We start from the raw sequence: 13,295 nt of genomic DNA on the forward strand, positions 1-13,295 counted from the left end.
GCAACGTCTGCTCCGGTGCGACTCCCGGGAACCCGGCGCCGCCGGAACTGCCCGCGGCCTAGTCCAGGCGTGCGTGTGCTTGTGAAAAGGTTTCGGGGACAGCAGCAGCGGCGGCTTGGCTTGCGGGGAACCAGCGAGGCTGCTGCCATGGGAGAGTGACGTCCCCGCGTCCGCTGTTCCGCGGCAGCGGCGAGACATGAGGAGACCCCGCGGCAAGGGCAGCGGCGGCGGCGTCTCCTGAGCCCCGGGATGGAGGAGAAATACGGTGGGGACGTGCTAGCCGGCCCCGGCAGCGGCGGCCTTGGACCGGTGGACGTGCCCAGCGCACGGTAAGGGACCGATCAGGCTGCCCACCTCCGGAGCTGCTCTCTCCCCGCGTCCGCGGGCTCACTCGCGGACCTAGAAGGCAGCTTGGCCGCTCCGGACACACCTTCCCTGGCCGCTGCCCTGGACTCCGCCCGGGTGCGCGCGGGGACCAGCGTCCCTCTCAACCCCCTGACAGCCTGGAACGCCCTCCTGGGTTCAGCGCGCGCCCTAGAGCCCTCGGCTCTCTCTCCCTCTGCCCCCAGGCTGCTGCTCACTTATTGGCTACTCTTCCCCGTTGCAGAATGAATGTTCTAAAATCCGGGAAGGTTCTGCTGGAACCTGTGGTTTTCAGGGCAGACCGTTAGCGTTAGAACTGCCACCCAGTCCACGTGAGAGGATTTTCTGATCGACGAGAAACATTTCTGTGGGCTGTTTCTCCCCAAAATAGTAGTAGTTTGGTGCCTACTTAATTTCTGACGTCTCCCTGCGTAAGTTAGGGGAAAGTGTCACCATCTCTTCAGGCGAAGAAAGCAAGAGTCCAAACAGTTGAACTTCAATGTTCATGTGAATCCCGCACTTCAAGAATCGAACCCGTCATCTAGTTTTCTTTATCTTCCTTGGTTTATTTTATTATTAGATAAGAAATGTGTGCTCATTGTCAGAAAATTCAAACAGTACAGATATTCATAGAGTAAAAAATGAAAATTCCTCTTTACCTTGCCCACCAATGCTCCCACTAACCCCCAAGAGATTAAGTACAGTGACCACTTTCAAGTGTGTCCCTCTTGACCTAAGTTCTGAGGTAGTGTCAAACATGCATAATATAAGGCCCAGCAAATTGGTTGGAACTGGTATTAATTGCCTTCATTTTTAATGAGGTTAAAGTTTTCTCCTTCTTGAATACTTCTTGGAGACTTAAAGATTGTTTTCATAAATTTTTTGAAATTGTAGAAATTGCGTTACTAATAACTTTTTTGTGAAAAGGAAAGAACACAAAATGCTGGAATAGAACTGCATTTTCGTAGTACAAGTTTAATTTTCTAATCTATTTTGAGCAACTCATTTTGTAAATAACAGCATGTCAGATACTGTGACATGACAACTAAATGCAATAGGCGATTCTGGTCTGGATTTGAAACTAAAGGGGAAAAAATGCTATAAAGGACAGTACTAGGTCAATAAAAGTATCATATCAAATGTTAGGTTTCCTGAAGCTGGTAACTCTACTGATTTTATAAGAGAATGTCCATATTCTTAGGAAATACAAATATTTAGGGGTAAAAGAGCATGATGTATATAACTCTTAAATAAATAGTTCAGAAAAAAAGTCCATGTGTATTTAGAGAGAGATAATAAGGGACAATACATTAATAATTAGGGAATCTACATAAAGGGTATACTATTCAACTTTTCTGTAAACTTGAAGTTATTTTTAAATAAACAGTTTAAAATTGTTACTTACTCTAGAGCTTATGCTCTTAGGTAGATGTGGGAAACAGTCGTTTGCCATCTTATTTGCTTAGCAGAGGTGCCCTTCTATTGTAGTTCACTGCAGAATCAAATTCCACTGAGGACTAGATGAATTTTTGAATAGATTCCAGTTTGCAAGAGTTTTCCTTTATAAAAACTGAAAATCAAATATTGGTTATAATCTGCAACAAAAACTAATTGACAAATCCTCTAATTGTGTATTTTTTATGCATGAATTCACAAATGTGAATTGTTTTAAATGTTTCTCTTTTGGCGTCCTTAAGTCCTCTGCAGAAAAGGGCAGAGGGTGACAGCCACCATTTGTTGAGCGCCTCCAATGTTCCGCATGCTTTGAGTACAGCCTCTCACTTAACCCTCAGCACAGTACTACAGCCTAGGTAGTGGTATCCTTGTTTCACAGATCAGGAAACAGAGATGGAGAATTTTCCCAAGATCACACAACTAATAACTGAACTGGGAGCCAGTTATCCCAAACTCTATGCATAGTGCCTTCTACATAGTAGACACTTGAATATTTACTGAATGAATATTTGAATTATTCAAATATTGAATGATAATTCAATATTTGAATTATTCAATATTTATTGAATGAATAATATTTGAATTACACACACTGATTTTGTTGTGTTGTTTTGTTTTGTTTTTAACTGGAGAACTGGGAGCTGCTGCAGTGAGCAAAGCCCAAGAAGCAGGTTTGAACCCAAACCCAAATTTCAGTAATTCCAGCTTTCCAGAACCAGAGATTTTTCTAACCCTTCATACAAAAGACCAGTGGTATCTTTGATGAGACAAACAATAATTTATTAATGGCAAATAATGGCAAACAATGATTTATAAGTTAGGGAGGTGGATCAGCTCCCTTTCAGTTGCCCAGAGAGTCAGTGAGTGGCTCAAGGGCCACTGCCCTGTTCAAGAGCCTCCCTTTTTCTTTTCCTTTAGTAAATGAAGCTGTTCATTGTTTCTCTCTGCAACATGAACTAGGAATGTCTACTTACTCCTGCATGGTTACTAAAGATGGTGTGTCATCTTTAGCCCAACAGGAAGACTTCATTAATGGAGATTTAGAAATCAAAGTATCTAACTTTAGAAATTAGACAATAAATTTTCTAATTTAATATGCTAACAAAAGATCTTCAATATATATTACGTTAAAAGTCACATAGCAATATCAAAATGTATAGTTGTGACTATGTGAATGTATCTAAAATATGTGTCCATACGTGGAAATGCAAAGGAAAAGGTTTAGAAGGGTGTATGTACCCAGTTGGTCACCTATGAGGAGGAAATTGGGAATTATTTTATTTAAAACTTTTATCACAACCAGCTACTCAGGAATTACTTTTGTAACCTCTGTTTTCTTTTTAATTAAAAAGGGAATAAAGAAAATTAGTGTCAGAAAGATCATAATAGTAACATATTATCAAGAAGTATTTTACTTAATGTTCTATATTACTAAATCTTGCCATGAAAGTGCCAAATTTTTAGTTTTGTTAATACTTTAAACAAAAATTATTTAGAAATAATTTTATATATCGCCCCTATCTTCTTAAAACAATTATATTTAATATAATTTACTTTTTATTTGCTGACATTTGGTCATTTTGAGCATAATCTGATGCACTGAACTTAAATACAGTAATTTTTTCAAAAGCTCCTTCTTAGTGCTAATGTTTTGCATATGCTGCTCTCTGTACTTTGAAATACCCTTTCCTTTTCCTTGCTTGATAATTCCTACTTACATCCTTACTATACACACTTAACACACCTCAAACTCTTAAGGCGACCTTTGCTTCCTTAGTTAACAGTTACATAGTTGTTTCCGCATCTAATCCGTTAGAACTCTATTACTTACCTGGATCATATAAATACTTGTTTTCTTGCCTGTCTTTCTTAGACCTCAACTCCTTGGGGCAATGTCTCTATTATGCATTTAGTGTCTTAGACAGCACCTGGAAATGTGTTTAGTTGTAAGTAACCAAACTAAAAAAGCTTTAAAGAAATAGGGATATATTCTTGCGTCAGAGAAACCAGAGTTTGCTGATATTTGTTCAGCCCCTCAGTAATACCACCTGGGACCAGATTCTTCGTCTTTGCTCTTTGCTATCCTACTTGTGGCTTTCATATTCAAGCTTGTTATAAAGTCCTCCTTTGAAGGCAGAAAGAACATGAGAGAAATAGTTCTAGCTGCAAGTTGCCCTTTTATCAGGAAAAAGGAAGGCAGTACCTGAAGCCACTGTCAGACTTCCCTTAGGTCTCATTGGCCACAAATGGCATATAGCACATAGAAGGTTTGCAAGAAACATTTGAAGAATGGCTAAATAGCCTCATGAGGGATGTACAAGGCTCTTTGCTAACATCAAGAATTCCAAGATTGCTGTGATTTTTAATGTACTTCTGTCTATTTTTCTTGGTCTGTTTTTTTTCCCTCCCTATCTTTTTGACAGTGTTGTTCTTTGTGCCCTTGTGTCTATCCTGTTGCCCGATATTTTTACACCTAGTTAAGAGCTTAAGGAGGTTTTGAGCTTTACTTGATTTCATTCTTCCATTTTGCATTCATGGCAGAGTTGCTGGTAGTTTCAATTGCCAGAAGCTTGACTGCTTCTTATATAGTATACTGCTGCACCATATGTATTACGGTATTAGATATTGCTGTATCACCCAAGTATAATTGTAGAGTTAGCATTCTTTCATTTGGTAAGCATTTGCCAAACACATATTATGCAAGTCCCTGTTAGGAGCTGAATAAACAAAGGATTTCTAGCTCAACCATTATTTTTATTGGCTACTTAGGAATTGCTACCATGACCAGAGTATTTAATTAGCATTTATATAGTTAATTTACTTATGTCCATATAACTCTTTTCTCTAGCTCAGATGGTCCAAAGTATAAATTAATCTTAGATTTTAATGTGCATTTTGCCTTTCACATTTAAAGATGATTTTACTGTTCATGTGGGCCAGTGTGAATATATAATTGGATACAGTTTAGAAGATGGGAACCTTCAAAGCCTTTTGGATGAACTTTGATTTTCTCTGTGACATATTAAAAAGAGCATCCTTAAGAGGCATGGGCTTGACACTAACTCTGTTGGCTTCAACTTCCCTTGTTTGGGTTTTTGTTTCATTTTTTATGTATATTTATTGTTTATATAATAAACCCGATTACTTGTATAATAAGAAAAAAACAAAGATTAAAGAGTTCCTTGTGATTTCAATGATACTGAAACTTGTTTCTGCTTTTGTTTTTCAGATTAACGAAATATATTGTGTTACTATGTTTCACTAAATTTTTGAAGGCTGTGGGACTTTTTGAATCATATGATCTCCTAAAAGTAGTTCACATTATTCAGTTCATTTTTATATTAAAACTTGGGTGAGTGTGTATGGTTCTTTTTTTCCCTAATGATTCTTATTTTTTGGAAAATCCTGTTTTAACTGAGTATCTTTAGGAAATTTTACATAGAATATTTTGTGTAATTTATTCTTCCTGACGAGTATTTGGTAAATTTAAAAAAAAAAAAAAATAGAATACCTAAGGTTAGCTATACAGAGAGATTGGTTTAAAAAAAAAAAAAAAAGATTGTTTTACTCTAATAGCTTGCCAAAGCATAGACTTTTACCTTAGTTTGTGTCAATGAGGCTTTTGCACATTTCTGGTTTAATAGAAGAAAGCTGGATTTTCATATCTGCTTTAGTATTCAATCTGTTGCAGTATCTCACATCAGCTAACCTCTAAAAAGCTCCAGTACACCTCTGAGAGAATAAGAGTGAAAAGGACACATAATGTCTTAGTAATTTTTATAAAAATAGCTTTGACCTCACAGATTCCCTAAAAGGGTCTCAGGGCCCTAGGGATTACAGACCATACCCCTGATGTAGTCCAACCGTCCAGCATGCATAGAATGTCACCTGAGACCTGTCTTAGCACAAATGATCCTTATTTTCTAAGTTAAACCGTGCTGGGCTGCATTGACTACATGGTCTCTTCACACTACAGGGTCCTTATATAGTATAAATTTTACATTATTCTGCATATAATAAATTCTCTCTAAATCTCTCGAGATTAATAGTGACCACCTTCTCTGTTAATTAAAATCTGTTAAAGACTCGTGGGAGTATACTTTTAGTAATTATGGAAAGTGATTCTTGACTAGGAAATTTTAAGCATCATTTGTGTGCATTTTTATATAACTTTTAGAAATGTGAAAGGTAGGGACATAATTAGTACTTTCTTCATTTCTTTTATACTATTTCAAGATTTGTTATTACTAAATTTTGGAGATGATTGGAATTATTTTCTTTGGTATTTCAAAGTGTAAAAATATATTGAGACTTCTTTTCTTTTCTGGCTTGTGAACTAGTTCAGAAGGCAATTACAAAAGAATTCCCAAAATGTTGTTATGGGAGCCTTATTAAAATAGGTACTGTTCTCCAGTATGATTTCTTCAGAGGTTAACATACCTTTCAAGTTCTAGTATGGTTGTTTAAAGTAAGTGTCTTTGCTTAAAGCCACACCTTGTATATTGTATATAAGACTGATTAATATATTAATGTTTCAATATTCACAGGACTGCATTTTTTATGGTTTTGTTTCAAAAGCCATTTTCTTCTGGAAAAAGTATTACCAAACACCAGGTGAGTTTTTTGCACAATCCTTTTTGCTAGCAGCTTCCCATTTAATATGCCAGGAGACAATGCTATTTCCTTGATCAGGGTTACTTAATGAATGATTTACATGCAAAGCAGAACATTTCCAGAATTAGGCTGTCTATTCAGAATTGGGGCTTCAAGAGTGAACTATAAAGTGCTAAGATAATAGAATGTTTAAAAATGCAGAAGAGGTAGAAAAATTTTAAAACATGCATGTGATTATTTTCTCCAATACAGGATTCTTATTCTGAAAGATTTACAAATCAGACATGGAAACATGCCCAAGCACCTAGTAGAAATGTCACTGGGAGGCAGATAAAGCATAAAGGTTAAGAAGGAGGCCTTTGGAGTCAGACAAATTAATGTTCTGTCTGTCCTACTTACTAAATCTTACTTTGAGCAAGTTACTTAATTTCTCTACCTTAATTTTCGCACCTGTGAAATGGAGCTAAAAATACCTTCCTGAGAAAGCTGTGAGGAATAAATAAATCAATACATGTAAAGTTCTTAAAATAGTGCCTGGCATATAGTGAGTATGCAATACATATTAGCTGTCGTCCTCACCATAATTATCAATATTACCTTTAGGCATCTGAGGTTCAAGATGCATACCAGAAATGTCCTGCATTCTACATAATCATCTCACATTATCACCTGTTTGGGACAGTAGTCATACCCTACTATATGGTTGCTTTATGCCACAACTCGGAAACCTGTGCCATGATTTTTTATTAGGATGACAAATTTAAGTACCTCTGTTTTAGAGACCAAGAACACTATTTTAAAATGTGATGAATATTTTAAACTGCATCTTTTTTCTCTCTTTTCAAATAATTGAAGCACTGAATATTCCATGGAAAAGAGTGTAACGACTAAAATATTAAGTATTCTAGCAAACTCATGAGAAATTAATTAAAAAGAAACAGAAAATTGTACTTTATAGAAAAAGATTTCGAGATCTAACAGACAAGAATATAGAATGTGGAAAACAATAGTCTGGCAAATTCAAATTTAGTCAGGGGGCTTAACATTTTCTACTTATTTCAAAATATGTAATTATTAAGCCTTTAAAATATTTGTTACCATTATTATTTCTTCCTATGTATATTATTTAAGATTTTCAAATATTTAGCAAAATGTGTATGACTGAAACTTGCAATATTTTGTTTCCATTTATAGTGGATCAAAATATTTAAACATGCAGTTGCTGGGTGTATCATTTCACTCTTGTGGTTTTTTGGCCTTACTCTTTGTGGACCACTAAGGTAAATAAAAATGCATATTTTGAATGTTTGTTTATGTTTCTTCATTTTGATTATTAGTATTGTTCCATTATATTTTATGTCAGATCCTGGTGTCAAGTTATGTACAAATGCTTCTATGATTTCTGTAGCATTGGGTACAACTCAACAAATATATACAAATATATTGAAAACCTGTTTAGTTTGTGGACTTGTTATTTGGTAAATGCCATTAACATATTATTCATGATCTGTCATAGATATTTTATTAGTTAGAGTCCAAACAGTTTCAGAAAATTTTTAGCATAAATGCCTTTTTTTATTCATTCATTGGTGATCCCTTTTAGCAGCTGATTTTAGAAACTTAAGTCTGAAGTGATAAAAATCAACCAATATGGAAGAGAGGAAAATCTTTAAAAACACTTTTTATTAACACAACTCTGAAAGTACTGTAGTACCCACAGAAAATTCTTGAAAGATATGGTTGTAAACAGATGTCTTGGGAATAGTGTGTCAATCATCAGATTAAAGATGAATTAACTCGTTTCATATTCCCTGGATCTATATAATCTTTTTATGTAAATGGACCAGTTCAGGGGAGAAATGCTTAATTTAATAGGAATTAATTTAATTTAATAGTAATTGTAACAGGTGCAACTGCATAAGCATTCTTTTAATATGTCTCCATCTTTAAAGGGTTTTACTGATTGAGTAAAAGTATAAGAAAAAGTACCTTGCCATTGATGAGGGGAATATGAGGACGAGAGGTAAGGGGAAAGATGAAGGATGTTCTAAAGAATCTCACTCCGAACAGTGGCATGGGCAAAGCAGAAAGTGATAGGTGGGAAATGCTTTGTGTAAAGTCCTTCCTCCTCTCCCAGCCAACAGGACAGCTTCTGGGTTTGGGTCCCTTTTGGCTTGTTTACCCTGTTCTTGTCAGATACAGAGTATGCATAATCCCAAATGTCAAATCCCTGTCCATGACAGCAGCAGCCTCCTGGAGTGATGGGAAAGCTGGCTGGAATTTCTCAGCACGGGGAGAGCTTTTCCAGTTATGCTTAAAGCTGATTGGTGGTCTTGCTTGCCTTCAAATATTTTAAATTTCTTCTTCAAATGGAATTATGTTTTGGTCCATATATTACTAAATCACTGTCCCTTTGTCTTAGGATAGGGAAGGAAGGGGGAAATTTCTTAAATTTTTACTTGACTCCTTATTTAATCATCTACTTTCTGCCCTTAAAACCCCTGACACCACTAACTCCTCTGCCAACACACTGCCCCTCTCATTCTTTTACTAAAACCATCACACAATTTCTTAATTAGAAAGACTCCTTTAGTGTTTCATAGCTTGTCTTATTTTAGGTTAGTATTATTCGGATATATTTATTTTCTTAAACTGTAATCTCCCAAATATTAATAGGACTAAAGTTATCACTGCTGTGTTCTCATTACGGATTTTTGGGTAAAGAGGAAAAATGGAAAAATTTTAATGAGCAGCTGAAAACCTGTTACTATTTAGATCCTATAAGCTCCCTTTGGCTGGTGATAATGTTTTTATTTTTTTAATATTTCATACATATAAAAGAGTAAATATAAATAAATGTTTAAGTAATAAAATGAACATTCATGTATACAACACCCAGCCCGCAAAAATAAAACCTTACCAGTCAGTTCCTTTGAAGCCCTCCTGATGATATCCCCCCACCCCCTATCACTGATTATAACCAGTATCTTAAGTTTTTTATTCTCTTAGTTTGCTTTATAGTTTTACCATATATGTACATATTTCTTTCTTTAATGTTTAACTTTGCAAGTTTTTTACTTTATATAAATAGAATTACATTGCATAATTTTCTACATCATACATTTTTCCATTCAGTATGTTTTTTTTTTAAAGATTTTATTGGGGAAGGGGAACAGGACTTTATTGACGAACAGTGTGTACTTCCAGGACTTTTTTCCAAGTCAAGTTGTCCTTTCAGTCTTAGTTGTGGAGGGCGCAGCTCAGCTCCAGGTCCAGTTGCCATTGCTAGTTGCAGGGGGTGCAGCCCACCATCCCTTGCCGGAGTCGAACCGGCAACCTTGTGGTTGAGAGGACATGCTCCAACCAACTGAGCCACCCGGGAGCTCAGCAGCAGCTCAGCTCAAGGTGCAGTGTTCAATCTTAGTTGCAGGGGGTGCTGCCCACCATACCTTGCGGGACTCGAGGAATTGAACTGGCAACCTTGTGGTTGAGAGCCCACTGGCCCATGTGGGAATCGAACCGGCAGCCTTCAGAGTTAGGAGCATGGAGCTCTAACCGCCTGAGCCACCGGGCCGGCCTCCATTCAATATTTTGCTTGAGATTTGCTCATTTTAATGCATGTTATATATATATGGTTCATTCATTTTTATGGCAGTTTTTTTGCAATGTAATTCACATATCATAAAATTCACTCTTTTTGTCTTAGTCCATTTGGGCTGCTATAACAAAATACCGTAGATTGAGTGTCTTATAAGCAACACAAATTTATTTCTCACAGTTCTGGAGGCTGAGCAGTTCAAGATCAAGATGAGGTAGATTCAGTGTCCGGTGCAGGACTGCTTCCTGGTTCATAGATAGCTGTCTTTTTGCTGTAACCTCACATAGCAAAAGGGGCAAGGGAGCTTCCTGGTCTCTTTTATAAGGGTACTAATCCCATTCATGAGGGCACTGACCTTATGACCTAAGCATCTCCCAAAGGCCCCACCTCCAGATACCATCACATTGGGGATTAGGTTCAACATATGAATTGGTGGTGGGAGAGGGGCAGAGGGGCAGTCACCTAAACAGTCTATTGCACTTGTAAAGCGTACAATTCTGTATTTCTTAGTATATTCATGGAATTCCATTTATTTTTTTACTGCTGTTTAGTAGCCCACTGAATGAATATCCATACTTTATATTATCCATTATCTTATCAGTGGGCATTTAGGTTGTTTCTAGTTTTGGGCTACTGTAAACAATGCTGATATCTTATGTTTCCTGGTACACAGATACAAGAAATCTGTATGATATAATTCTGCAAGTAGTATTGTTGGGCATTTGTAGCTTCAACCTTTTTAAGATATATAATGCCAAAATATTTTCTAGAGCAGTTGTATCTATTTACTTTTCTTAATGTTTTATGAAATCTAGGAAATATTTATTGTCTTTTACTCTGGTTGAATTTATGCTTTTTGATAAAGATCACATACATTTTATGAATTATGTTTTACTTTTGTAGGACTTTGCTGCTATTTGAACACAGTGATATTGTTGTCATCTCACTACTCAGTGTTTTGTTCACTAGTTCCGGAGGAGGACCAGCAAAGGTAGAATTTTCCATTATTAGCTACTTGAAAATTGAAAGTATACATGTGCAGTGTTCCCCAAAACAATAAAATAGTATCTTTTACCATTCGAAAGAATGCACAGGCTTTTTCTACTAATTTTAAATTTTGCTTACAAACTTTTTGGGTTTGACTTTTTATTTTGACATCATGATATATTCCTAGGAAATTGCAAAAACAGTAGAGAGGTCCTTGTGCTTTTCACTCAGTTTCAGTAGTAACTTCTTACTTAACTCAATTATACTGTCAAAACCAAGAAATTGACATTGGTATAATCCATAGACCAGATTTCACCAATTTTAAATACACTTGTGTGTGCGTATGTGTATTTATACGTGTGTAGATTCGTGTAACCACCAACACAAATCAAGAAACAGAACTGAATGATCACTACAAACATCTCCATGCTGTATTCAAACCCTTCCCCACCTAATTTTTAATCTCTATACGTTATTTTTTTTAGAGTACCTAAGAACTTGTTATATTTAAAGTCTGATGAACATTTTTTAATGAACACTTATGTAATATTTTGCCAACTAGGCAACCATATTCATCTTAAGTAATTTAAGTATTATCCCTTATTGGTAAATGAGTCATCAATCTGTAATTCCAAATTCTTACAACTCCAATATTTTTATTTACCAAATTAAATGTTTCCTTTGCATGGTACGTTGTTCTAATTATAGGGGAAAGGAGAAATAAAGACAAAGTATAACAGTCCCTGTCCTAAAAGGCACTTTCAGGCTAAGTAATGAAGGCCGATGAATAAACTGAAAAAGGTAATGTGCCAAGTAAAGCAGAGTGAGAGACTACCCAGCCTGTAGATTTCATATTGGATCATTCGTACTAAAGCATATGCCACTGTTTAAGCATTCCCCCCCCACACTCATGCAGTACTGCAAAATAAATGTCAAGTGGATTGAAGAGTATGGTGGATGATATTTGTAAAAACATAGAATAAAATATAGATGGATAATTAATCTACTGAAAGAGAAGAACTTTCTGAGCATAAAATCAGTGGGGAAAAAATCACAGAGTCACTTCGTAAGGCACATAAATGTCTAATCACTATGTTGTATACCTGAAACTAATAATATTTTATATCAACTGTAATTAAAAAATAAATGTAAAAAATAAATAATAAAAAAAACAATCACCAAGGGAAAATTCAGTACCTTTGACTTCATAAATCTTCTGTCTAACAGAAATCACTGTTCAAACAACAAATTAACAACAACAAATTGCCACACATAAAAGCTTTACATTTCTTTAAAATATAACTCAGTTAAGAAAAATGCTTAAAAACCTCAACAGAAATGTGCAAAGGACATGGCAAGACAAGTCACAAAAGAAATATAAATGACTTTAAAACATTAAAAAAATAAATTTTGCTGCACCAATAATCAGAAATGAGAGTATAGATCTTGCATAGCCTCTCGTGAGTGTCAATAATGAATCTCGGCGTCTGTCCAGGACTCAGTGATTTTTTTCATAGTTATGACTGAAGCACTACAAAATTCTCAGTTGTTCTCTTTGTTAACAAAAGACTAGATTAATTCTTCATATATGAGTGTTGTTGATGTTGCTGATTCAATGAAACTTATGAAATTTTACATTATGTGGTTTATGTATACTGACTTTTACCAAATGATCTACCACACTAATTTATCAAGTGTAGTGGTGATCACGTAATAAATAGAATAGGATCCTCACTTTTCGTTTTAAATTTTTATTTAATGGAAGGATCTGGTATTATACCTGTAAATTTGTAAATATAGAATATACGACTACAATAATGCTATTTAGATTGCTTCTATACCCCAAATTCTGAAGTATTAGCATAAAATAGGCTAGGATGTCCTTTCTCTAATTTTCTTTTGTCAGAATCCTTCCTCTAGAAGGAGAACATAAAAAGTTTATTTGGCTTTTAATTGCCCTACACTTTTGCTAGATATAAAAATGACTTTGCTAATTCTCCTAACGGGCCTTCTTGGTTCTTTTTCCCTCGTAACTAGAATATTGATATAATTGTAAATTAACTGTCTATCACTTGCATGTTGTAAAATAAGTCCTTACTAATTATTCTTTAACTACTTGGGCTTTTCAACCAAAAGCAAAGTAACATTTGAAAAGATTAGTTCTGTAAACATTAGCAGTTTGTGCATGGTAACATAGCTAGTAGCCATATTAGCAAGTAGACAGTTGAAGTTGTCATTATTATGTGTCTTAAATGCCCTTAAAATATCCTGCAGAATT

At 35.7% G+C, this 13,295-nt stretch overlaps 1 protein-coding gene across 1 annotated transcript in view; it reads left to right on the forward strand.

Annotated features, from left to right (window-relative positions):
- SLC30A5 (solute carrier family 30 member 5) overlaps positions 1-13,295 on the forward strand; it is a 27,768-nt gene continuing 14,473 nt past the window's right edge. The window contains exons 1-5 of the mRNA XM_033110235.1: positions 1-329; positions 5,048-5,170; positions 6,366-6,432; positions 7,627-7,712; positions 10,934-11,021. Coding sequence (XP_032966126.1) covers positions 250-329; positions 5,048-5,170; positions 6,366-6,432; positions 7,627-7,712; positions 10,934-11,021 — 444 coding nt within the window. The 5' untranslated portion in view covers positions 1-249. The remainder of the gene's footprint in view (positions 330-5,047; positions 5,171-6,365; positions 6,433-7,626; positions 7,713-10,933; positions 11,022-13,295) is intronic.

Source organism: Rhinolophus ferrumequinum, chromosome 7, assembly GCF_004115265.2.
Source record: "Rhinolophus ferrumequinum isolate MPI-CBG mRhiFer1 chromosome 7, mRhiFer1_v1.p, whole genome shotgun sequence".
Taxonomy (NCBI): Eukaryota; Metazoa; Chordata; class Mammalia; order Chiroptera; family Rhinolophidae; genus Rhinolophus; species Rhinolophus ferrumequinum.